The sequence below is a fragment of the Phaenicophaeus curvirostris genome, chromosome 2 (assembly GCF_032191515.1).
Source record: "Phaenicophaeus curvirostris isolate KB17595 chromosome 2, BPBGC_Pcur_1.0, whole genome shotgun sequence".
Taxonomy (NCBI): Eukaryota; Metazoa; Chordata; class Aves; order Cuculiformes; family Cuculidae; genus Phaenicophaeus; species Phaenicophaeus curvirostris.
Genome location: NC_091393.1, coordinates 67,333,199 through 67,360,487, shown reverse-complemented (window position 1 = coordinate 67,360,487; position 27,289 = coordinate 67,333,199). Strand labels below are relative to the sequence as shown.

At 42.6% G+C, this 27,289-nt stretch overlaps 1 protein-coding gene across 2 annotated transcripts; it reads right to left on the bottom strand.

Annotated features, from left to right (window-relative positions):
* GPR137B (G protein-coupled receptor 137B) lies at window positions 1-27,004 on the bottom strand. Of its 2 annotated transcripts, XM_069852384.1 has the most exons (7): window positions 26,492-27,001; window positions 16,924-16,973; window positions 11,139-11,361; window positions 7,250-7,403; window positions 5,071-5,195; window positions 2,118-2,242; window positions 1-619 (listed from the first exon to the last, which is right to left on the bottom strand). In XM_069852384.1, the coding sequence occupies exons 1-7, from the start codon at window positions 26,858-26,860 to the stop codon at window positions 508-510; spliced, it is 1,158 nt and encodes a 385-aa protein (XP_069708485.1). In that variant the 5' UTR covers window positions 26,861-27,001; the 3' UTR covers window positions 1-507. The 2 variants fall into 2 exon arrangements, with proteins under 2 accessions (XP_069708485.1, XP_069708486.1); XM_069852385.1 differs by lacking the exon at window positions 2,118-2,242 and having other exon boundaries at window positions 26,492-27,004.
* Between the last annotated feature and the right edge of the window lie 285 nt (window positions 27,005-27,289).

Sequence of the window (27,289 nt, the reverse complement as noted above, 5' to 3'; positions counted from 1 at the left end):
TTGTAACAATAACTTGAAAAGACAGTATTTAATCAGGTTGATGGTTTTCCCTTACAGGCTTTTATGCACACATAAGAATAGCTACTGTCATGCATTTGAACAATCCATTTGTGTGTTTACAGTATGTTCATCATAATTGTGTATTTCTAACCTAATACACAGTGTAAAAATAAAAATACTTAGAAAATAATTATGTCATTTCACTTCATGAGATTTGCTCTTTTAAAATGAGCATAAAGTGATTAAATTATACCTTCTAACAACTCTATTCAAAGCCAAAAATGCCCTGGCTTAAAACAAGGTATTAATTAGAACAGTCCTCAAAGTTTAAATCATTAGCTTACACTTCTTGAACTATGAAAAGCTTGTGGCAAAGGCAAGTTCTTCATTTATCTGTGCATAGGAACACTTCTAAAAACCAAAAGTTGAAGAAAAATTGCTAAGCTTTGTTTTTGAGAACACTTGTTTTAATATTGGAATGTCCTAGAATGCTGTAGTTGACTGAAGTTATATAGGGCTTGGCCGGTCTGTGTCCAGTGTTGGATCTTGCTGGAGGGATCCTATGTAAGCTGTGAAGCTGTTATTCTGATGGCCCCAGTCGTAGTAGTCTGGAGAGAAGCTTAAAAAGAAAACAGAAGAATTAGTGACTGGGAGGTTAGTTCTGTAGATACGTGGTTAACAAATGTGGGCAAAATGCAATCACAGAGATGTTCTCATGCTGAAGGGCAAAAATAGAATAATACACCAACCAGGGATTCAGGCAGCTGTTTATTTTTCTGATCTATAAGTTACGTTGGCCCAAGTGTTATCAACTCACTGTTTCCCAATTCTTCCAGTGCATTAAGGACTCTGCTTAGATAATCCAGGTGGTGTTTGGAAAGCCTAGAGGCCATGCAGGTCCTAGCACTGCAAATGCCCGTCAGTGATGGCCCTAACACTGTGTCTGTGTACAAAGGACTGGTCCTCAACCAGCCCCTCTGGCATAACTGCCTTTTTTCCCCACAAGCCGTGTCAGACAATATGTGGCTCGTTTGATTTCCACTGGGAGCTGCCTGTGTTACTGGTGTGTCCTATTCCCTCATGCCTCTGTGTGGCAGGAAGGGTGCCTCTAGTCTTAAGCTGGATACCAGCCGGCAGTGCACCCCCTCCAACATCCTCAATGCGTTTAGTTACTAGGGGAGAAACTAACACGGGGGTAGAATGACAGATAAGGGACTGTCCAACTTTACTGAATCATAATCTGAGCTCAGAGACGGTGACTACACAATCTTAGCTCAATGAGAGATCTGGGTTTGTTGGCTACAGTTAGCAAGTCAGCCCTTTTAAGACAACTGCACCCAGCTACTACTAGCATATTGTAGGCACGGGAAAAGCAAATGAGTAACACATAACTGAGCCACCTTTCAGGGCAGCACAGTGTCCTGGCAATACCTTTCGTTCTCCAAACTGGGTGCTGTCACTCTTGCTGTGAACTGCTCCTTCCTAGAGAGAGGGGAATCCTTACCTAAAGCTCACAGTTATACAGAGAAAACAGGCATTTTGCACCACTTGTGGGTTGTGTGGGATGTTGACAGTTAGGTGGATTTGCATTAGCTTTCAGCAAGTTGGAAAGCAAATGCCTGCTTCATTTCAAGTAAACCCCGAGATGTTTAGCCATGTTACAGGGAAACCTAAGTTGAGAGGCTTCTTGCAACCACCATCACAAACTGCTGCCTGTGCTGTTGTGCTTTCCTCTACCCTCCCTGAAGGCAAGCAGGCAGTTGTTCTGGGTTGCCGTGCTCATGCACTTCAACTAGTAAATGGCCCGTCTTAGGCTACTCTTGGAAGAAAGGGAGTGTGAAACACCCAAAGATCTGACCGAGTTTTTCAAAGAGCAGCATACTGATACAATTCTTAAATTATGTAACCTTTTCCATTCTGCTGTCGTGGTCACTGTGGGGCCCTTTGATCCCTTAGTGCTGCCTTTCCACTTCAGCTTCTGTCTTTGCTTTCCCTCACTGTCTGGAATTTATGCAACAATTGGAGCTGGATAATTTATATTCCTCTCCTGCAGTGTGTGAGTTCTTCCTCCTCCAGTTTCTGTCACAGGAAGCAAGCAGTTCCCTCTTTTATCTCACCTGCCCTGTGCCCCCTGTGGTGCAATATTCCATGCTAGGTCATCATCGCTGTCGTATCTGCGAGGGTTGTCAAAGAAATAAGATCTGGGACTGAAGCCGTGGCTTGGGACCATTCCTGCGTTGGCCTGAGGGAAAGGAAACCTCAGTCAGTATATGCAACAGATAAACTGCTTGGTGCCTGACTTCTAAAAGCAGTCACTGCAGGCTTGCCTCCTGCCTTCCGATATAAAACAGTCTACGCTTTTCTGTGGACAGTAGAAAGCCTTTTTGCATTTTCTGTTCTTCTCCCACAGTGTAATGACTGTTTACTGATCGCAATGGTTTTTCCTTTTCCTTCCTTCCAGCTAACAGATATGACCCATTTCTGAAACCACCCTCCAGCATTCATTTAACCTGTATGCTGAATTTCAGTCCATCCTGGACACAGGGTACTTCTAAGCCAGATGACTTAGAGTGCACAGTTGGGAAGCAGCTGAGAAGCTGAAGGATATGAAACACCTAAAAAAAAAAAAAAGATATTTCCCTCCCACATTTGTAACTCTCCCTCCAGGTGAGTTACCTCCCTTGCCTCAGAAACTGATCATGCTGAACCTTGGCACCCTGCTTAATGAAACCACAGCTGGAAAGTGCCTTAGGAACTCTCTGAGCAATTTTAGTATCTGTCCTACAATGTTTTAAGGGTCAAATCTGAAGGAAAGGTCCTGTGATAAAACAGGGAAAGGGGTGTATATGTAGCTCCTTCACTTTCAAAGTATTTTGCTTTTATTTACCTGTGTATCAAAACAGAAAATGTACAAGATTCAGAAGGTTGGTTTGATTCTGGAAATAGTACAGAGGGGCATCTAGGACCCTGCCGAGCCTCTTCCACTGATCCACTGCTTCTACTCCCAGGGAACTGGGTTCCCTGCACCTGTGAATAAGCTAGAATGACATCTTCTTGGCCTTAATAAGGAGAGCAGTTGAGACTTTCTCTCTTTTTTTAGGTGTTAAATAACTTCGACAAAGATGAACTAAAAATAGCTCCATATCTGTTGTCTCCACGTTTCCAACTTTGTCTAGTTAATGGTTTTGCAAGGCCACGCACTGCAGTCACCCTGTGGAAGCACCAAAGTAGGCAGAAAGCTTGTTCACGGGTATAATCATCCGCGGAGTGGAGCTTTACGTTTGAACTGCTGAACACAGGCTGCCTCTGTTTCTGGAGTCCTGAAGGAAATGTAAAACCGAAGAATGACTATTTCCAGCGACTGTTCCTTATTACAAATAAAGAACATATGGGATTTTTACTAGATCAGAGTTTCTGCTAAGGCTCTTTTTAACCAAAAGGCGGTTTGTTTTCATTCTAACCCCATGCTTCCTGGCCAGCTACCACTGGACCATTCGATACTCAACTACTCTAACATCCGACTGAACGCATCAGACTGAAGTCCTGTGGCCCTTGGTCTCCCTCTTGTGGCTTGCTTGCACTGAAGTTCAGTTTTGCCTTGCTACAGTGTCTTCATTTTTTGTTTCTTTCTAAAGTTGTTTCCAGTTTTCCTCTTACCGTGATATTGTTTAGCATAGATATTCATCTTGTGTAGAAAACATCCATATGTGACCTATTCAGTATGACGGATATTGTCTGCCCTTAAGAAAAGTACCCATAAAAGAAGTAATACCACTGGTTGGCTCTTCTGAGCTGTTTTTTTTATGAAATTGGAGATTTAAGGCTTCCTGCAAATCACAGTGCAAAAATATAACTCTCTATATAGTGCTCTTTATCTTGCGAGCAAATGCTGCCTGTTTGACTCCATTTGAGTTCTTGTTTGAGTAGGATTCCAAGTGTTTGGGTGATAAGTTTGTTGAAAGGAGAGACTTGGAAAGGAGACCACATCCTTTAATTTCATTTTCTTGTGAAGCTCTCCCACACTATCCAAACCTGACCACCCTACTAACCTGACGTTAAATAAAACGAGATATCTCTCTGTTCAGTTTTTAGAAGAGCAGCACCACTGGGCTGTACTTTATAGCATTTTTGCAGTTGTCCTGGGCTAATGCCTAAGCAGGACTGAGGCTGAGATTTTTTTATGGTGGACACTGGGACACTGTAATTTCTTAGTGCAACGTCAAGTATCACAGTAAGATCGATTTTATACAGGTGGGGATTTGTTGGTTCCTTGTTAAGCTTTGCTTTATTATTGTTTCTGAAAACTGCATATAAGAATAAAAATCATTGCCTTCTCTAAAAAGTTATTCTTTTAATTGCTTCTCTTATTTGTGAATTTACCATTCACATCCTTCTTGGGGAACACTGGCTTACAGAAACAGAGACCTTACCTTGGTAATCCTAGTGCAGAGCCGATAGTCCACGTGTGCCTGTCAACCAGAATGTCCTATACTAACCTGGAGATGTTGCCTACAGCTATAAAGAAATGATTGTCTTAACTACCTAGATACTAAGGATACTTGTAGGGAATTATCCTTACGTCTCACACCTTAATCTCTAGTCTGCTGAAACAAAAATATCAGCAAGAGCTGATTGTTGGAAACAATTCAATGGGTACAGGGCTGAAAGAATCCAATCTATTATTTCATACATGCTGTTGAACAGTTTGCAAACAACCATTTTCACTGCTATGTGATGAAAGAACCCAGTCTTGGATAACAAACTCTTTTTCCACTGACTCTGGTAAAGTAGTGTATTAACCCAAAGGGAAGATGTCCCTAAATTTAAGAAGGTTCCTCACTTTTAAGGTAAACTGTCTGAGCAACACCTTGTCTTTCTTCTGGGTAAATATGACGAGCTTCTCTTACAAGGCCGCAGTATAAAGAAGTGGGAAGTTTGCATTGCTTTTATTCTGCCAAGGACACATTGAAAAAGAGAAGTCAAAACCTAAAGAAGAAAACCTGGCTCGGAAGCTGAGCCCTCCAGGCTTGCCTGGGCATTACATTAACAAATAATATACATTCCACTTACTAGATCTTTTGTAGGGTTTCGGACACGGAAGAAATACACAACCAAGGAAGTAGGCAAGAGTTCCCAGACAAAAAGGATCACACCAAACACTATGTAACCTGCATCTCCCAGCTGACATTTCAGATCTGCCTGTTGAAAAGTCAAAGAGAAAAGTCTTCAAAAATAAAGTCAACAGCTCATTTAAAAGTTCTTATGAAGACCTATATTTAAGTAGCTGAAATGCTTGACAACATGGCCAGAAATTCCATCCAGTAAAGCATGATTAACCTAGCTAATGATTAAACGCATACTAAAACCCAATCAATATTCTATCTTATTGAGTACATAGCTTCCATTTTACCTTTCTCCCTCCCTCCCTCCCTCCCTCCCTCCCTCCTTCTCCTCCTGTCTTTCCTTCAGCAAAATCAAAGTTTAATGCAGAGATCTTCCCAGCTTAAGAGCCTGGCAAGCAGCCATGTGATCAAGTGATCAGGTTGGGGTAAAGAGAAATTAATTTTCTAGTCCTTTTCCAGCTGGGAATAATATGTGAAGGAACAACGAATGCCCAGGTCTTCAAGAGCATTGCTGGCAATCTGCCTTCTAAAATTAAGGCTTGGATCCCTTCAAATTGGTGCACATTGTTAGCTTGAATAACTATGCTGCTACTCTAGCATTAGCTTTGAACTCCTCTTTAGATTTCCCTCTACCAATTACTACAGTTGTAGAGGGTAAATCCTGTCCTTTCGCATGTTTTGTACAGAAGAGAAATGAGTAATGTTTCTGACAGGTGACCTGAGGCCATACCACAGCACGAGCATTGGGCTGCACATTTAAAAGTGACTCTTGATTCCAGTACATCCCCTTAATTCCAAGGCCCTTTACCTATGGCTCAAATAATATACCTCAAAATGCAGACAACTGTAATGTCTCAAGTTAGTTCAGATGTTCAAAAATCAGTAGTAGTGGTCTGACCCTAAAGCATTCCAGTGAGCTCTGTATGAACAGCCTCTGCCGCGTGGGGAAACGGGGCCAAATATAGTGGCCATAAAATTCCAGCAGCTGTTACTCCAGACTGTAGGTAGGAGTCAATGCAAGGAGTGCTCCCTGCAAGGGGGCAGCAGCAGCAACACTCCAAGCTCCAACAACAGGAGGAACAATGTTTGATTCGGAAGATGAGACACAACCTAGAGCCCTTCTGCCTAAACCTGTGTGTTCTAATTACGCAGAGTGGCACTGCCCAGCTGTAATCCTCTTCTTCACACTGCAGGAAGGTTGATCAGTGGTCCCCTGACAGATCCTACTCAACTAACTCTTAATGAGGTCCTCTGGGCAATCCTACCCTACTTATTTACAGTTTTATCTACTCCTCAGCAGAAAATTGTTAATGGCTCCAGGTTTGCTTGGCCACGTTGGCACTACAAGGCCCTTGTGTGGCTGGGAACACTGCTTTGGGTCTGCAGGTGCTTGCTGAGAGGGTGGGGAGATGTCACATGCCTGGGATTTTGAGGCCAAACAAAATGTATTTATGGTCCAACCCCCAGCCTGACATTTTGTCTTGCCTTGACAGACCTGGAAAAATACTGGGACCTAAATATAGCAGAGAAAGGAGCTGGGTACCCAAATTTCATAAAATTCAATGACAAATCCCTGGCTATTGCCTTTATCACTGTTAGCTTTCAATTTGAATTGTCACTTGCCATAAAATGTTGGCAAAATCAGTCTTATTCTTAAACTACAGAAGTTATCACTCTAATGACAGAATTAAGGTAAATAACTCCACATCCCAGAATGGCAATTGGAGATTTGATGATGACTTCAGAACACAGCGTTCCAGTAGAATCAAGTACTGTTATTCTGCTTCTTTTTTTTTCTATTCAATACCTTATTTCTAATGGACAAAACACCTGCCTTTTTAATAAAAGGACTTTTTATAACTATAAAATCAGGGTAAGTAAATGATTGAATTTTTTTAAAAATTATTTGGCTAGTTACTACTTCTTTCTTTTAGCACTGGGGCTTTTTTTCCCTCCTTATGCTGAAATTAACAGTAATTTGTATTCCTAAAGCAAAACAATCCTAGTGTATTGAATAAAAGAAAAGCCCCCAGCATTTTAACATTTAAGTGCCTCTTATCATAACATTTAGGAAATCAGGCATCACATACAGAACGAGTTCTTTTCATTAGGAAATATTCTCATACTTGCCTGATCTGAAACGTTGTACCAATCATAATCAAAAGAATTTACTTTCTTGGTTTGGGAAAACGATAAGATGAACAGGTTGTAACAGGCTCGTGAGGTATAAAGTAGTATAACAGTCACTCCTATGCTTGTCACCTGACAGACAGATGAGCCCTGGAAGAGATTTAAACACAGGTTATTATTCATGAGGGAAGTTGACAGTAACATTGCTTTGTAGGGGATTCAGGGGTTGTCATGCTACTCTGTCTAATGTGATTGACTTTTTTCTCTTTCCTTCTTTGGTCAGGATTCCCTATACTGTGTATATTCCTGTATTTTATCAGTACAGCGGTTTCCAGGCAAATGAACCAGTTCCAGCCCTTACCAAGTTTGGCTACATCTAATTTCTACAACTTATTGTACAACTTCTATTTCCAGAGCAATGAAAACAGGTAAGAACTACACTTGGTATGAGCTGAAGCAAGAGAACTCAGCCTTCAGCTGTGCCGTTAGCTATACCGCATCCTGTATCAGATGCTGCCCAGCTAGCATGATGCAACCTTGCATCTTTTTTACAACTGCTTGCTGTGCAGCTATTTCCTAAGTATAGAGCAGAACATAACAGTCAGCACTTAAACTCTGCACAGGCAGGAACAGAACATCCTGCCTTACCTAATGTCAACACAGAGGAGACAAAGTGGAAGCCCGGCCTATGAGCAGAGTGACCGCAACAGTGCAGTCTGAGTGTGCGTGTGGGTACAGGGCAGGAATGAGTCTGCAAAGTGTGAAATCACAACAGTTCCTAGGCCCTAGAAAGGAAAATGGACAGAATAGGGGAAAGAGCCTAATCTCCTAATAGGGGAAAGAGCATAAGGAACAAGCAAGGTGCCTGACTGTGTCAGGTGGGGAGGGGGTCACTGTGGCCGGCTGAGACACCAACACAGGAGTTGTAGCCCCAAGAAAGTGAGTAATCCAGGAGCCGTGGCTACAGGGTTCAGCATGAGCCTGATCACGGTGGCTGGCAGGTGTACAAAAATGGGACTGGCTTTGAAGGAAGCTCAAAGTAAATTCCTTGCAGTTGGCTCTGGAAGAGTGCCTTGCACAGCCAAAAGAGGAAAGATGGCTTAAAGCTCTGCGTGCTTTAAGAGGAGTAAGATACCTTGCAGCCATTTACTTCACTGGCCCTGCCCCTTCCCTCTTCTGGCAGAGAACCACACCACAAGGATGTGCTCCTTTCATCCACGTGAGGAGGGAGAGAGGCCAAGATAGAAGTCACTTTTCTCCTCACAGGACCTTCTATACCAGTGCAGGGGAAAGGAAGGCCTGCACCCTATTTCTTCCATTCACTCAGCTTCCAGGATTGCAGCCCAGGAGCAGAGATCCAACGTGCTGTGGCATTTGGGGCACAGACATAACAAGATGGCAACTGAAGTATCAGGAAAAGTCATCATGTCCTGCATCCCTGGCCTTCAAGAGACTGCCAGGGCCCCTCTGATGCCCACCTACGCTGGCGGCATCGTCCCTGCGGCTTTGCCAGACCAGCTCCTCAGTCTGCGCTCCCTGGTGGGTGTCAGTAAAGAAGAACTCAGAGTAGCAAGAAAACTAGCTTGCCTGTTGTTCCAGCAAGGTAAGACTGATTCAGGGAACAGTTAGGCTACAACCTTCCCAGTGCAGTCAACTCCTCTTGACTGACTTCCTGCTTAAAACACACTGGAGCCACCACCGTCTGCAGTGCTCTAACCTGCAGCCACGAGCCTGCTGCTACACGGGAACTGAAGGCAGGTAAGGAGGAGGCAGTGGTGAAAGCTGCGGCAAGAGCGGCAAGTAGGAAATGCCGCAAAGAGGAAACATTTGCTAGTCACTTCTTCAATACTAGCAAGTCAGTGACGCTGTCATGGAAACCAAGGGCTAGAGTGTGTAACCATATCCCAGTTCAGTGGCGTTTACAGACTGGGGACAGCAGAAGTGAAAGAGCAGAACGGGGTCGGGTTTTCCCTATATAAATTTCCCTACATAACTTTCCCTACATAGCTGTCATTCTTTAATAGTTAATAGTTAACTATGCTTGAGATCTAACAAACTTCAATCCCACCAAATACAAAAAAAGGAGGTAAATGTCTCCTGGTTTTTCTACCAGTCAAATATAATTAGTGGCTTGGGGAAGGGAGAGTGCAGCAGTAAAAGTAAAGCCAGAGGAATCATTTTTCAGTCACAGGTCCCTACAGAAAACAGGGGGAGACCCAAGTCTGTAGCATGACCAACATCATGATGCTTCCGGCCATCACAGTACTGGCCCAAGTTGGCACTAAGGCCAGTGCCGTGCAATTCCTTGGTGCTATTGTAGCCTTGGCACAGAGAACCAGGCCAGTCCCCCTATGGTAGGTTATGGAGGTGAATGCATTTTCACATGGGCTCAGAAGATACACACCAGCAGACAAGAAATGCAAATAAAAGGCTGCCAGTACTGATGCCTATCTACATGCACTGCAGAGCATGCATTATTTCCAACGCTACTTCTACCGTATCACTGTTTTCTTCTCTAGCTAACTCTTTCAGCACAACGCTAGCAGACTGAACCAGGATGTTTTTTTCACTGCCAGCTCCAAACATCAGTATCCCTAAGTAAGTACAGTCAAATCCTACTGAAAGTCCCCAAAGTAACTCCCATTTCAGGCCAGCAGAAAGGAGGAAACTGCTCTGTAATTCTCATTTTCGCATTCAAACTTTCACCAGCTGAGTGTTTTGTCCCTTCCTGTCTGCAATAATGTTAGACTTTGTTTGAGTTTTGTGAAATAACTTCGAGTAAAGATGATCAGGTTTCCTGCAGGAGGCGGAAATGGAACAAAATAATCTACAAAAGCCTCCCTTAGGTTAATGCTGCTTAGTTACAGAGGTTTATGCTTCTGTAATTCTCAGCAGAAGAAAAAATCTTACTAGTAAAAATAATCCCTTGCCCGTGCCCTTTGGTCAGCAAGTGACAGGCTTGAAAGAAACAAAACAAAGTAAATCGTGTTTTTAAATCTTCTATTCAACTCTGAACTTTCAGCAAAAGTACTTCTTCCATCTGATTAAGTAAACAGAGAGAGGAATTTTATAAAAAGATTTTCCAAATATTAGCTGAAACTTGCATTTTGGAAATGTTTGTTGAGGTAGAGGCAATGTGTTATCAGTTAAACTAATAATTTATTTTAAGATTTAGCTATCTACTGCAAACACAAGGACCTTTGAAAGCCCTGTTTCATTATCTATAAACTCAAAATATCTTGACTGATTTCATAATAAACGCTGCAGGCTATGTGATGCCACCCAGCACCTTGACCGCTGAATGTATCCAAAGGTGTAAACCTAACAATATTTCTTTAAAGAACATTTTGTAAAGTAACACAAGAGACTCTTTTTCCCCTTCTCCCCATTTGGCTGAATTTATAATGCATGAAGTCTTTTAAAACACATTCTCATTATCTATAGGGCAGTATGCAAATATATAAAGATTCATATTCCTCTGTCTGGCTTATCTTCAGCATGCTGCTACCTTAAACATTTAATGTGTCAATAATTTGACACGCTGAAGGATCCCAATATACAGACCACTTCTAAGGTAGCAGTACTGAAATGAAGTGATCTTCAGTTGGGAGATCTGGAGAAATCAGTATCCACTCAAAAACCTTCAGCTAGTAAGTTCTGTAAACTCTTCCTCGAAAAGATATTTTAGGGTCACTGGTGTCAGCCAAAAGCATCCTTGCTAGTACTTAGTATTTAATTCATATATTGAGCAGGATGGCCAGACAAGCACAAGCTGTGACGTTTAAGGGCTCCAGCTGTCAGGGGATGTAAAGGACTGTGTGGCTTTGCCTCGCACTGTCCTTGTTGCTCAGAAGGTACTTGAAAAGAACTGAAAATGTACCTTACCTTGGACTCCAAGTAAATGTTGGCTAAAGACATCTTGGAAATCTTATACAGGCAGATGGAGAGTGAAACAGCGCACAGCACAAACAACGTGTCATTAATTGCCACCCGGACAGAAACAATGACTTTTCTCTCTGAATTCTGTGTCCTCACCAATACTGCACATGTTAAATTCACCAAGAGGAAGAGGAGACTTATGAAAAGAGAAGCCAGGTAGAGGGGCAACCTGGGAGAGTGAGGAGAAAACAGTTTTAGCGACATTGTCATGAGATGGAAGTCGCACTCTGAGCAATGCATGTGTTGGGCAGCCACGGCTGACAGTGACCAGCTGCCCAAGCCCAGTCTAAGTGCTCCAGATTGCTGGAGAGATTAACTTAGCTTATTTCAAACCTGTTTTTACAGTTATACAATAAGCTGTAAGTAAAGAAACTAATGCCAAGCAGCAAAACATGGATGACTGTTTGCAGCAGAAATACAAGTGCACAATTCTTAAAAACTATTTAAAATACATATATATTTTCTTAGAACATGCACTTCACAAACAGCACAACCACTCCTCTAACTACTTCTGGACAGGAGAAACCTTGCAAAAGGTTGCCTGGAATGGATTGATTTTCATCTTGGTTTTATTACATTGCCACTGTCATGAGAAGCACCACTGTCTGCAGACATCTACCATTACATTTAACATTCAATTGGAGAAGTATCTAACAGCAGGAAAAATCCCAGAGTTCCCCAGCATCTTTCTCTGTCCCTTTTCCTAAGTAGCTTCATCATGGGCAACCTCTTGAAAGAATGCATATTGATCCTGGGTTGGCATTTTGCCATCTATGCCAGGCTGAAGGTTCATTGGCACAACCACAGGAGCTGGAACAGAAATGTGACAAACAGAACCCCAGAAGCTGGACTATTTTTCTCCATCTGTTTTTTCCCACTTACTTAGCACTGATACCTGCAATACAAGTATACCACATACTCAAGGAATGCTGTGGAGCTTTTTTTTTAAAAAAACCAAGGCATATTCCCATTTCAGATGTTTGCTTACTTCATTATCATTGCTGACCAAGGCAATTACTGATAAGGGTCACAATCTGCAGTCACTGAAAAAGAGGTTTTTGCCACAGCGTTTCATGCATGCTGGGAACTTTAAATCTGGCTTGCAACAAACATCCAGACTGTCCCTGAGGAATCAAATTATGATTGTTTAAAAACACTTTACCTAATGGTGATCTTTTTCTTTCTCACATTCTTACCCTTTTGGGATAGCATCAACCCACCTACAAAGTTGAAGCATAGCTGGCTTCTCTTCAGAGGGCAAGAAAGGAAGGGGTATTCCTTTGGGACTTTCAAAATGTGTAACAAGGAGAACCGAAAGCTTAAAAGTCCTTGCTTGTGAGTCACAGAATCACAGACTGGTAGGGGTTGGAAGGGACCTCTGAAGATTATCCAGTCCAACTGCCCTGGGTAAAGCAGGTTCCCCTAGAGCTGGTTGCTCAGGAACATGTCCAGATAGGTTTTGAATATCACCAGAGAAGAAGATTCCTCTATTGACTGGTCAAGCATGATGCTCTCTTGCCGAATCCATGTTGACTACTCCCAATAGCCTTCTTTTCTTCCAGATGCTTAGAGATGACATCCAGGATGAGCTGTTCCATCAACTTTCTGGGGATGGAGGGTGAGGCTGACTGGCCTGTAGTTTCCTGAGTCCTCCTTCTTGCCCTTTATGAAAACTGGAGTGGCATTGGCTTCTTTTTTCAGTTCTCAGGCACCTCTCCTGTTTTCCATAATCTTTCAAAGATGGAGGAGAGTGGCTTAACAATAATGTCTGCCAGCTCCCTCAGCACTTCCGGACGCATCCCATAGGGGCTCATGGATTTGTGAGTGTCCAGTGTGCCTAAATGATCACTAACGCGATCCTCCTCAACCAAAGGAAAGTCTTCCTTTCTCCCAGACTTTCTGTCTTACCTCTAGGGCTGGCCTTAGCAGTAAAGACTGAATCAGTGCCCTTCTTTCCAGTTATATCTGGCAGTGAGCAAGGATGCTGCCTTTTCCTTGCCGGTCATGGAAATTCCCTCTCAGGAGGAAGATTGTGCTCATTCTTAACCTTCCAGGGCAGGGCTCTGTTTTTAGGATAAGCAGCTAGCAGTAGTTTCTTTAAACCTCATAGTCATATGATGGAAGCACTGCAGTCCTGAAACTCCTCTCTCACACAGCTTCCTCTGGAAAATGCAGTTCCCAGTGGCAGTGCTGGACATTTACAGCTTTTATTAGTATCTCTAAAGTTGTTAAGTGACAGTCGTGGTCTTCCTTTGCTTTCCCTCCCAAAGCCTATTTAATATGTTCATCTCTGCTCCTCCACTGCAGAGCAGGTAAAATATTCTTACATGGTTTGGGCTTACAAGGAAATGTGTGCTCCTACGTGCTGCCTGTTTGCAGGACAGTAAATATGTGCTGTCGTTTCGCTCAGCTTAGTCAGAGGGACCTTCTGCTTCAGCACAGCCTGTGTGCCCTTGATGCTGGCTTGCAACCAGCAAGGCTCAGAGAGGCTTCCAGGCCAGGCTCTTCCTTGACAAGTGCATAGCAAAACCCAAAAAAAGGCAGTATCATGCTCCCATGCCCACACACTCCTGTATGCGCCAGGGTGAGCTGACACGGCCAGTCAGTTGTGTAGCTCTTCACATAATGATCTTCCATACCCCTTATTAACATGACGTGGCTGGGGAAACGGCAGCCTGGCTTGACAATAGAAGCATTGTTGCTGAAGTTCTGAATAAGCACTGATGGAAATGTAGGCTCGCTCTCTCTCTCAGGGCAGTTTTAGGGTGTCTGCAGCTGCAGAAAGCATTCCTAACTCACTTAAAGGCAGAAAGTAACCTTACAGATGAACTACAAGGGCACCTACAAACCATGAATAAGCATATGGGTTTTTTTAGACAACAGAAAGACAGGTCAGGAGAGGTGCTTCTGGAATGCACCAGTGACTGTTCAAAACCCTGTTGTGCCTAATCCCCAGTTTGGTGCTGGTCTCTTAAAAGGAGCTGTGCATAATCTGGTTTGATTGGGGAAGGCACATGCCACGCAGGGTGTTCTGTTCTTTCTGTGTAAGGCCGGATGCACCCCTAAGTTTTCCCTTGAGTTTAAAATCAAATTTCAGGTGAATGCAGTGAGTTTTGCCTTGATTAACAGGAAAATCTGTTTGAAACTACTGCATTTTGTATGTGGCTTCCTTAGAAACCAAACAGCATCTGAGGCTTGTGTGTAACAAGGCATGCACACACAGCACAGCAAGCCTCATCCAAACCCAGTGACTGTAAGAAATCCCCAAGCCCAGAGAGATATGCAGAAGGACTGTTTAAATATGAAGCTGGGCTGGCACAGCCTTTGCCATAGGCTCTTTTGCCACAGTGACTAATATGAAGGCTGTGTTGAGTAAAGTTTGTTTAAGATTCTGTATCTCTCACAGGATGTTATCTATTTTTTTCTGTATCTGAATTTATATACACATGACAGTCCTACTTCTCTATTGCCCTGTTTATGTTGCCCTTATCTATTGCAGAAATGCCAACACCAGGCAATAAGGTCTGACTCTTATTAAAGAAAATGGGGGAAAAAAATATCAAAAAGTGAACATTCAGCAATAAGGAAAAAACAAATTCAGTAAGGGCAGACTCCTCTCCCTGTCTGTAGGCCATCCATTTTTCTATCATCCATCTTCATCTTTCCATCAGGATTTGAACAACCTGATTACATGAAAGACATCCCTGCTCAGGGTGCAGGCATTGGACTAGATGATCATTAAAGGTTCCTTCTAACCCAAAGCACTCTGTGATTCTATGACTTTTCACTAGCATGTTACAAGTAAGATTCAGGGCCTCAGCTGTGGGCATGCATGTATTTGCACCACTTCAATTGCTCTGTATAAGAAAGGAAACAAGGTGAGCTTTTTTAATATGGCTCTTTTACACAGGCGAACCACATTCATATGTAGGGTTCTAGGTATTAAAACAAAATACTGCTGAAGTCCCTTACCAACAGAGCTGAATGAGAAAGACAAGGCTAGACCAGGTCTGCATTAGAAACACTGCTGGCAAGACTCGGGGTGGACATGGAGCTATTGAGGGGAGGGTAGTCTGTGCATGAGTAATTCCAGTCACAATATATAAGTGTTTGATAACAGAAACACTAAGACCTACGTCAGCAGGGTACTGATGTAGACACTTTGTAGGCATTGACTAAATATCACAAGCTCCCTTTACTTGAGGAAAGATATTTTCAAACAGTTTTGAGGAATAAAACCTCACCACAAGCATCAGTAACAGATGAGGTTCAAAGATTCTATCTCTCACCTCTAAAGCCAGCCAGGAACATGTTCACAGGCCTGCCCTATACCACCCTGACCCACAACCCAGGCTTTGTGCAAAGCCATCCTCTTTGATCTCCTTGCCCATTCTTACTATCAGGGGCAGGCATGCTTGTATTCCGGGCTGGCCGGGGACCTGGCTGCTGTGTGCTGTGCTTGCCTGCTGGCCCATACTCCTGGATTTCCTTCCCACAGAAACCAGAGTGCAAAGGGGGATGAATTTATTTGTATGCCACGGTGTTTATGAGGGAGCATCCAGCTCTTGCCTCTTGTGGTTTGGGATGCAGCCAAGGTATGCACACAGACCCACTAACTTGAAAGCATTCCTGAGGCCACCAAAATAGATGCAGCTTCTCTGTTCCCATCCTGACAATTTCTCCATCAGTTGTGGTTCAGCATGGAGTCCACATCCCTCATTCAGCCATCACACCATGTGAGTCCCATACCCTCCCCAGCCCAAGCCCAGCCCACCCCAACCTTTCTCTCATTGTACTGCATTTCTGCCAAGCATGGTTTCTGAAGCACTTGCTCCAGATGATTGGCTCTCTAGATGTATCAAAATCCAATTGGATAACAAATTTCTCAGGGTAAAGATGATGTTAACATTTGACCTGTTGATACAGTACTGTAACAGTCAGCAAATAACAGATTTCAGTTTCAAATTAGTCTGATTTGAGATCATAATTCTTTTCTTTGTAATGGAGACAACCTCTGCCTCTTCCCCTCTCTAAACAACATTGCCCTTTGTTGAGGATTTTAGGCATTACCACAATAACTATTAATTCATTGAGCTCTTTGTCAGTTTTCTGGACATTACTGCCATTTGGGGACCTTTCAAATAGTTCCTGAGAATTCCTTCTCCTCAACAAGATTCCAAACAGATCTCTCCACCTAAACAACAAAGCTACCATAACTTCAACTCTGTGGAGTCAGGGGAGGTTATCTGTGAGCTCCCAAACACATCATCAAACTTAAAGCATTCTTTCTACCTCTTTGTGTTCACAACTGTCCTCTCACCTTCACAAAACTTTTGAGTCTGACCTCATGGATTAATACATAACCAGTCCCACTCATTCCTGTTGTAATAAATACATCTTGTTGCTACTATTACCAAAGCACTGGATCTGAATTCACCAAGCAATACAACTGTTAAGAACCTGTAAACAAATCACTAGGGTGAGTGTTTTCTGCTTGCATTTTAAATACTTGCCTTTGAAATACATGATGTCCAAAACCAGTGCTTTTGTTGGGAAATAACACAGACTTCTAAATGTCATAGGAAGAAGCTGGCCCACCACCATCACAAAAACCCAGTGGTATATAAATACGAATAGCTGAGCTATAAGCACCACATTATAAAAGATGTAGTGTTTCTCAAAGAATATGTTTACTCCTCTTTATCACATTGAATGTTTGCTTAGTTCTTACCTGTATTTCAATAGCTCTGGGGAATATTTTGACTTTGCTTTGAAAATCACCTGCAAAACAGAAAAATATTGCGTCAAGCATAGGATACATGTAAGTAAAGAAAGGTGCTGTGATCCGCAAGAATCCTGTCTCACAGGTCACAAGAAATGTAATGATGGGTTTCATTACATAACAGACTTGCATTTATTGCCTAACCAAGTCAGGCAGGCTCTAAGCAAAGTATTAAAAACAGTCAGCGGGTGATCACAAGGTACTTGTATACAAATTGTCTATCCCATTATTTTCACTTACTCTGGCTTGTGAATAAGGTCCTTAGTTCTAGTACTCACAAGAGGACCAATGCTAGCATAATCATAGTTATTAGGCTCTTACATGACCTAACAGTACACGTCTCTCATGCAGGCCAGCTCATACTGGCATATTGGGTCAGAGGCTCTGTTCATGTGAAGAGTCTATCATAGGAACCTGGACTGAAATTGAACATACAGGTTTGTATCCATGCCAGGTTGCCAAAAGGATGCCATTGAAAACCAAACTCACTGTTCTACTCCCAGGTATATTTGGCTTCTGCTGACTGTCTGTTTGCTGTGCAAAAATATTTTACAGAGAGAGAGCTCATGCACATTAGTTACCCTGCCTTAACAGAAAAGACAAAATACTGACCACCAGAAATTATACAGAAATATATTAGCACTTTTTTAATCTTACTTATTAAAAAAAAATTACAGGGAACTATCACTGCTGTTTCATAAGCTAAGACAGTTTCCAAAGTTTACAGATGTTCATTTAAACCAACACCAAAGCACAGTGATTGTTAGTACTGCAAAAAAAACCCCATGCTGTATGACTTAGTCTGCGTTGTTTCCTAATTGTTTTCTCCTCAAGTTATTCTGTCTTATCTATTTCACTTGGTTTTGCATGCTCTGTAATATAGCTTGCATAATATTTGCTATGTTCATCGTGCTTTCCCAAGGAAACAGGACTTACATGATCACTAAGTATGCGCAGGCATGTGCCTGCTTATCAACCAGTTTCTCTGTCCCCCCTCTAATCTTAAAATACTCCGTCAGAGAACTGATGAAAAAATCCTTGAAGCATCAAAGACAAGATCCTTTATCCCCCTTTTAAAAATTAGTGACCCAAGAGAAGTAAGGAACCCTATGAATGCATCTGGCACATGACCTCTGTGAGAAGACTCCTGCATAATAACCCTACACATCATCCAATATCCATAGCAAAATATCACAAGAAATGTCTCAGTTACAGAAACAGCTTAAAGTCAAGCATGAGATCTGGAGGAAATCAGGCTTCACTTGTTCCAGCACTCCTGGAACAATTTGTCATTTAACTCCAATTCACCATAAATAGCTGCCTTGACATGGAAATTATTTTTGTGACACATCAGCCTGCTTAGCACTAGCTGAACCATCAGAGAACATATAGCTTTTCAGCAGGTCCTAGAAAATAATAGCTGAGTATAAAATTGAAAAGTTGGAGGAAAATAAAATCTCTAAAAATATTCTGCAACCATTGATACTGTTCTCAAATAGTTAACGGCTCTGGTAGTATCCCTTACAGAAGATTTTTGTAATTCATTCTCCAAATCCCTGAATCACAAATTCTCACAGGAGTTCAGGAGAAGCTGTTTGTTGTTTTACTTGCTACTGAAAGGAGAGATACAATAGGAGATTTGTGAATGTTCTGCATTTCCATGGTGCAAAAAGAAGTGCTGTCAGTTTGTAGAGAAGAGATGGCATTTAAAATAGTTCCCTTATGATTTTTGTACCAGATTTGTTGGCTACCCTGCTTATTCTGGAAGATACTGGGGCAAGCAGGAGTGAACAGATTCCTGATCTCAATGAAACTAAACAAGTAAAACTTGTCTCTGGGGCCGTTCCACAATCCTCACCTGTTCTGAGTAGCACTTACTCACACCTATTGTACCGCTAATTTTGATGTCTTTCAGGACAAGCACTGAACAGAAGTGTTCAGAGTCTGTGCGAAGAACTACACGAGACAAACAATTTGCAGTGAGCAATGAGTTGTTCTGGGTCTACAAAACCTAGAAAATTCACACGTTCCTGAATTCTCCTGTGGTCCCCGAAAATGATTCACCCATCCCTATATTGTCATAGAGCAGTCCTGACAAATACATCAGTCCAAGGCTGCCCTGCCCAGCAAAAGCTCTATGGATAACTTAACTAAAATCAAACATGATGTTCCTGCTGCAGATCCAGCAGGATTTCCAGATAAAAAAAAAATCACTAAAACAGCTGTTACTGTGATTGTGCATTTAGTGGACCTGTCCCAGCTGGTAAATGCTTCTTAGCATTTTGCTATCAGAGCAAAATGACTGCTCAGAAATAAAATAAGCACTGTGCAGAAAATGGATGCTACCTAGAACAAAAGCTACCGCGTAAGTCAAGGACACTCTTACAAACCCACTGCTAGACAGAAACACAGGTGGCTAAGTTCTGCCACCTTTGCTTAAACACTGGTGGGACTTTATTTCGTGAGTAGCCTTGCTGGAAAGCAATGTGATTGTCACAGAATAAAAGGCCATTCAGTGGGAATAAGGATGTCAGAAGCAGATCTCAATATACCTTTGTGGGTGCAGCTTTTTGCTTTTAGCAGTCATTTAGCTCGAGAGACATGTTGCTCAACGGCCCCTCCCGCAACAGTGTTGAGAAAGCTTCCAGTCAATATCTGAGTCATCTAAGCAAGTCTTCCAGCAAATCAGGCTATTCCTAAGAATAGACTAAACAGCAAGCAGAAGGCAGACTTTTAAAAAAAGACCTTTCAGAGAGCCCCAAGGTAAAAAGCAACACAGAAAACTCAGTGAAATTCCTTATGAATTTCCTAATGTCTAAAGGGTTACTTTTTCTTCGTAAAGTGTTTCCTTTTTTTGCTTGCTCTTTAAAGGAGAAATATCCTGTTTTGACCCCTTGTTTTTGCCGAAGGACTGGAAACCTCAAATGAGATTCTCACACTGCTTCCTCCACTCCCCCAAGGTATATGTCTGGCATAGAAAACTGCAGCCATACAAATGGAGTCCAAAAGCCCTTCATAGAGCTAGGGAAAATTTCTGTTGCAGGAACTGATCTCAGTGACCTTAAAGACGTTTCACCAAGCCCCAACAGAGAAGCTGTGAGGATGGCATGGCAGTCTGTTGGCAGCTCAGCTGCTGAGAGCTCTGCAGAGCTGCTAGGCAGCAAAGAAGGCAGAGAGGACCAGGCTGGCATAGCTTAATGGAGTTCCAGCTATGGTTATGAAAGTTTAATCAGGAGCCAACCTGGCCTTGTAAGGGTCAATGAAACAGGTGTCAAAGCCAAGTCGCACATTTCCCAAAGCAGAAAACCCAAACCAAACACAAAAAAAACCCAACCAACCCCAAAACCCAGAAAATCTCACTGGAGCAATTTTCAGCCCATTCCCTGGTTTAGCCAAATTGACATGACAGATGGCACAAGCCTACACTGTACCTCTAGCGCTGGCTGATCAATTCACTTTTACAGGAGTCACAGCTCAGCTTACCAATAAGTCTCATGTGTGTGTCGAGTGCTTGCATTCTCATCTCAAAAACTCTGTAAGGACCATAGTGTGTACTTTTCCTTCCCAGCTGCTTTCAACACGGCCCCCCCTCTTCCTCTGTCACTCTCCATGCAAACTTTAATTGCACCCTGAACATACGCCACAACCTCATGCAGGCCAAAAGACCCTCACCATCAGCGCATAGTCCTTTCTTCTCCTGTATATCTTCCTGTCCAAGGCCCAACTTCCTCTTTTACTCATTCTCCTATGTTCGTTCTTTCATTTGGATCAGATTCTCCAGAATATATAAGTTTTCCCTTGGCTTTTAAAGCCTACAGACATGGACAACGTGACTCATTACCATACTAAGCCTTGTGTAAAATTGTAAAATTAGTCCTGACAGGACAGGGACTATTATGAAGTTGGCAACCACAGTAAACTTGCATGTATAGCTTTCCTATCAAATTAGTCTGTAAGTCAAATGACCTCATTATTCATGTCAGATGCTGACAGCCAGCCAGTCTGCAGTTGCAATTTGTCTTTAAAGATCCAATACCGAGGGCAACATTTTATGCCAAACCTATTAATAAGTTCATCAACTGAATAAATAGTGGGATCAAGTGCACCCTCAGCAAGTCTGGAGATGATATAAAGCAGAGTGCTGCGGCTGACACACCCAAGAGCTGTGATGCAATCCAGAGGGACCTGGGCAAGTTCGAGAAGTTCAACAAGAGCAAGTCCAAGGTGCTGCAACTGCATCAGGGCAACTCCTGATATCAACAGAGGCTAGTAGATGAAGGGATTGAGAGCATCCCTGCAGAGAAGGACTTGGGGGTACTGGTAGATGAGAAGACAGATGTGAGCCAGCAATGTGCAGCCCAGAAGACCAACCATATCCTGCACAGCATCAAGAGAAAAGCGGCCAGCAGGTTGAAGGAAGAGATTCTGCCCCTCTACTCTGCTCTTGTGAGACCTCACCTGGAGTACTGCATCCAGGTCTGGAGCTCTCAGCACAGGAAGGACATGAATCTTTAGGAGCAGGCCACAAAGGCAACCAGAAGGCTGGAGAACCTCTCCTATGAAGAAAGGTTGAGAGAGTTGGGGTTGTTCAGCCTGGAGAAGAGAAGGCTCTGAGGAGACCTTATTGCAGATTTTCAGTATGCAAATGAGGCTTATAAGAAAGATGGGGACAAATATTTTAGCAGGGCCTGTTGCAATAGGACAAGGAGTAATGATTTTAAACTACAAGAGGGTAGATTTAGACTAGGCATAAGGAAGAAATTTCTTACAATGAAGATTGTGAAACACTGGAACAGGTTGCCCAGAAGGGCAGTAGATGCCCCATCCCTGGAAACATTCAAGGTCAGGTTGGATGTGTCTCTGAGCAAACTAATGTAGTTGAAGATGTCCCTGCTCACTGCAGGGAGGTTGGACTAGATGGCCTTTAAAGGTCCCTTCCAACCCAAACTACTCTATGACTCGCTATTATCTGATGCTTTACCATCTGTAGTTAGACTTCTGAGTAGTTCTATGTACATCTAAGGCATGCTTTAAATTAATAATAAGCTTTATAAATACAGTGTGTTCATGTCTACTAAAAATAAATATTTATTCTAAATAAAAAGCCCTCTCTGTTCTCTCACTGGTGCTGTTACTTTTGAAAAGCTATCCCCAGTAATTAGGGGATGAGAAGTTCTCTTAATTGTCTTCCCAGAGCTAACACACATCCTAGTTCCACTGAGACACACGTAACCTCGCCGAAAACTGTGTGCTGGTTTTACCCAGCCCTGCCAGGTACTTCCAGCATGGCCAGTTCCCCTCTAAACTGTCTTACTCTGCACAATTTTTCTTCATTTGAAAGCCCTTGATTTTATCAGCCCTGCCTGGGAGGCAGGGTAAGCTTCTCGATCTGGATGCCAGAGAAAAGGGAAGATGGTTAGGGAGGAGGAAGGAGCGGTAAATCTGCCTAGCAGCCCTCCTCCACCCATACAGCCTCTTGATTCTTAAGCTCAGCACCATGTTCCCTAGGTCCTGGAGAAGTTCCCAACCTGATGATTTACCCTACAGCCCACCAAATGTTTTGCTGTGCCTGGCCACAGGGGATGCCTGGGATTTCCAGCATCCCCTACAGCTCACGGTCTTTGGCCCTGACCTTGTTTTTTGAGTCTTTAACCCTCCATCCTAGCCTCCCTCCTGCTTCATTTGTATCCTGTTTCCCAGGGAAATGTAAAGTCTGAAGCAAACAGGACAACGTGAAGCAAGGTCTTCTCTGCCCACTCCTCACACACACCAAAAAAGCAGCTTCTTGTATTTCCCAGAGCCTCTTTACACTTTTGCCCACTGCACTAACTGTTAAAACTGAGGACTTACTCATCTCAGTTTCTCCTTGTCAGGGGCAAGGAAGATTTGGCTATGCAGGACACAAATAAAAGAGTGCATGAGTCCTGGGATCCTCCCTGTCTGAAGTCACTTAAAGTGGAAAATATGCCATTTGCTCATTTGCAGTCTTTGCCTTATCAAGCAGCAAAATAAACCTGTGGGAGCTGCAGGAGCAAGGCAACAAAACTATAGGCTTTTTGGTCTCTGTAGGTGGAAATGCATAGTTCAAGTCCCCGTCTGTTGGATCAGGATCAATGAGCTGCTCTGGTTTGGTACAATGCAGTTATTTGCTGGTGTTGGGCTACTGCTTTACAAAAGTGCCAACGGATCTCATCTTTACTCAAGATGTATTTTAATAATTTCTAAGTAGGCAGAGATTTATCCTGAGAGGGTTAGGTCACATGATTTTTTTTCCTTACAAAATAATTAATACAGACATAGGATTAATACATTCTAATAAATTCAGCGCTCTTGCTATAAATCATATATATTTTATGCAGTACAATTTCTGAGAGGAGTTACTATTATAGAAGCTTATCTCCATCAGCCTTATCTTCCATTCTGCAATAAGTAGGGCATCAAGAACATAGCAAAGGACCCTGAATTTGGCTCTTAATCCAAAGACCCCTCAGGAATTGTCCTGAGTCAAAACTGTTTTGATTGTAACTTCTCTTTCACCCACAGGTCTCTCACTTCAGCAACCTGCCCCTACGCATTACAGCTCCTTTTGCTCTATCTGCTGATGGTAATGCTCAGGTCTGGGAACAACCCTTCGTGTTCTGATGCCATCATGGCTTATTTGTCTTGCTACACATAAAATGCAGTCTAAGCTTGCATCTCCATTGCTTTGGGATACCTATTAAAAAGGGAATAGTTGTGGCTAACTTTCTGCCAGGTTCAAAGGCGCTTATTATTAGGGAAAAATGCCCTCAGGCACTTGCCTAATAAGTTTTGTTTGACCAGGAGGATTTGCAGTATTTTTTTTAAATTGCTTTTTCATATCAAACCTATGTCTTAAAAGTTTTCCTCACAGTGCCCCATGTCTGAGTGCTGTAGAGCAGATAACAAACACCTGCAAATCCCAGGGACCCATAAGGTTTCTTCCATTCCTCTGTCCCTATAAAATACATAGATCCCTTCTTTCCCTCCAGGTAAGCACCAGTTAAATAGTACAGTTTCATGCAATGAGGCACAGCTGCAGACCCTTCTCACCTGCTTTCTAGAGAAAAAAAGCATAAAAGTTGTTACTGAACAGGTCTGTGAAGTTATAAGCCACTACTGAAAACAAAATTCTCTCTCCCCACCCCTTTCACACTAGTTCTTGCTTGCCTACTGTGGAAAGTTAGATGCGCATTAAATACACAGTCTCAAGAAGATGCTGAATTTCAAGCCAAACCACCTTTTAATGGTTAGAAGTAAAAAAATAATAACAGTGAATTAAAAATATGTGCACTTATTCTGTGTCTTACATTACATTATATTCATACAATGGCTGTGCTTGTATTTCTTAAGTCTTTGTTTTGGCTGGAGAGATATTTGAAATGAGATTTCACTGGGAGCAACCAGCTCTAAAGCAAACAACAGTACTAATAATATGCCTGCCTACAGTGGCCCACGATCTTTAAAGATTATGACGCACATCACAAACTCTGAGAGTCCCTTGCAAATATTGTTCCCAACAGCTCTTGAAAACAGGTAACTAGGGTAAGCTTTTACAGAAGAGGCTCAGAGGAAGATTGCGAGGAGCCATGGTGACAAAGCAGAAATAGTGTCAAAGGCAGAACCAATAGCCTTAGCACTTTTTTCTGTTTCCAATGACTGACTTGTACTTCCTGGATGATATCAGGCAGAGATGCCAAAACTAAGTTAAAAGGGCATAAGTGTGCATTCTGTTTGCTCTCTTTTTAGATCTTCCTTAGATGAGAGGAATCAGTTACCTACAGTGCTAAGCTTCCTGGTGCTGGCACTCTGACGCGCAGAGTGCAAACTGCTGTGCCCCCTCTGTGCTCATGCCAGCCCCACATTCTCTTGGCCAAGAGCCAGGATGCTGCATCCTGCCTCCAGACTTCCACAGCATCTGTGTCTGAGGGAAGAATCTGACCTAGGGCTATGACTTAGTCCCAGCCGTTGTGATGGGCATGGACTGTGTGATGATGGACGTTTGCCCCTGGGGAACTGCAACGTTATCAAATGACTCTCACAATAGCTCTGGGATAAAGCATAGGTCGCCACATGCCTGAGCTGGATTTGAGTAGCACGTAGATGAAAGCCTCCTGTAATCTCTTAATATATCTCAAGTCTTGGGGAGTGGAATGAGGTGAGTTAGCAGGTGTTTCAGACACTAAATCCAGAAGAGTAAACCTAAGCACAAAACTGTGTATGTGGTTCTAAGTATTTAATACCCTCTACAACACAAGTGATCCTCTTATAGCTGTCGTGCTTACCATTGCTACTTTTTTCAGCTTTAGGATGGCAGCTCTCACAAGCAGCCTGATATCTTCAGCCAGCCTGTTCAGAATTGACTGGCCTGTAATCATTACAGAGAACTGTCAAACAGCACAGGCACTACCAAAGCACCTAGACCCAGGCACTGAGCTGGTTCCAAGTGAGACACACAGCAACACCCAAAGCAACCTGGAAACTGCTGGGGTGCTCTGCTGGCCAGCTACCCCTGCATTGGGAAAGCAGTCTTTGACAAGGGTCATCGGAGTGTAGGCTTGGCATTCTGCCTCAGGCAGCACAGTGGGATTGAAGAGACTGAAAATCCAGCTTCTGCCCTCCTGAAAGCTTCCTGGGAGATCTTAGGAAACCCCAGCAGCTTTTCTTTGCCTCAGCATGCCATTATCCCAGGATATCTAGGCTCACCGCAAACACTTCCAAGCAAGTCTAACTGCAGAAATGTGGAACACTGTGCAGCATAACTCATCTAGCTTCTTAGCTGTCTGTAACACAGATACTCTCTCAAGACCTTTTTATGAAATGCAGATACCTTCACCTTACTATACAGCTGATTTACCTTTACATCAGAGCATCCTTGGTATAGAGGGTGTATCTCTGTATAGCACTTAGCATTTACTGGGGTCTGGAACGACTGCAATTTCTAACACAGATAATTAGAGTAATTTGGGTCTGCAGCAGGATTCGATCAACAGTTTTGATTGTGATACACAAACCAGAAATCTCACTCAGAAACATGTCAGCCAGCTTATGGAAAACTTGGGGGGGGATGTTTGCTAGCAAAATTAGATATATGACAATTCTGACTGTACACAGAGATGAGGTCTGCTAAGTTAGGAGGTTTATAAAGTCTAGTAACAAAACCAACAATGATAGATTATAATAATAGAACAACATTTTGGATGTCTAAATTTCAAGCTCTCTTATACATTTTCCCTCAACATTTAAATTAAAATACACCCACTTAATAGACAAGTACATATATTATTTGCCATTCCTGAAATCACCACTTCAGGCTCCGGTTTCATTAGAACACTGATGACTTCCACGTAGATCAAAAGTTAAAGCTCCCAACTAAATAACTGAAATTTGCTTTTTGCATTGCCAAGGTACATTAGAAAATTACATTTATCTCATGATTCTTACAAAATAATGCTTTACCATTCTATCAGATTTAATCAACCAAATATTTGTTGCTTACCTGGGTGAAGTAAAGATTCATCAGGGTCAGGGTGAAAAACTGGAGGCAGACTGGGAAGCAATAGAGAAGCCAGAAGATGAAGGGGCTGAAAGAATTCGCTGTGACAAAGTCTTTGAAGTAAAATGAAAAGAGCACAGTTCTAAGAGAGGCCCAAAACAAGCACAGAAACAGAAAGACAGTCTGGTAACTGAACCTCTTGTGCCTGTAGTGAAGGACCAGCCAGAGCTGTATGTAGATGAACACAAAAAGCAGTGAATAAAAAACAGTATATACAATGGTCAAGCCCAACTTCACATACGGAGGGACAGCTGGTGTCAGGGTCGGTGGCAAGGTGTCATTTTTCAGTGGGTCCCACTCAGGAGCCTCCATTTGATATCAGGAATCGTCAGAATTATTTATTAAGTTTGGCTGCCGCTGTTGCCTCCTCCTCCGTCTCCTTTCATCTTCCTACAGCATAGGAATCAAGAAAATGAAAGAAAACAAGCTGCACTTCCTCTTTGGCAGCTCACTGTGGGCTGGTAGCACATGATCACAATTCAGAATGATTCATTAGGACTGCCTTTGTCAGCAATTGGCAGGGAACAGCTCAGAAAGCTGCCCTGAGCTGATGTTTGTGCATGAATCTTTACCATCCTTAAGAAACAAAACCAGCCCCTTAATGGTTTACTGCTGATTTTTTTCCCAAGGAAAATTATCTGGGTTTTAAATTAGTTAGGTAATGTTCTATTTTCTACAAGAAGCAGGTACCTGACATTTTCCCAGCAGCAGCTACATCGTATCTCTGTAGGATTTTTCTTT

Bases quoted from the DNA above. Each gene is read 5' to 3' on its own strand.
- GPR137B (XM_069852384.1), bottom strand. From the start codon at position 26,860: ATGGAGGCTCCTGAGTGGGACCCACTGAAAAATGACACCTTGCCACCG. The intron at 16,974-26,491 runs GTAAGCAACAAA...TCTGTTTTGCAG, and splicing joins TGAATCTTTACTTCACCCAG to GTGATTTTCAAAGCAAAGTC. The intron at 2,243-5,070 runs GTAAGTGGAATG...CCTTTCCCTCAG, and splicing joins GAAACCCTACAAAAGATCTA to GCCAACGCAGGAATGGTCCC.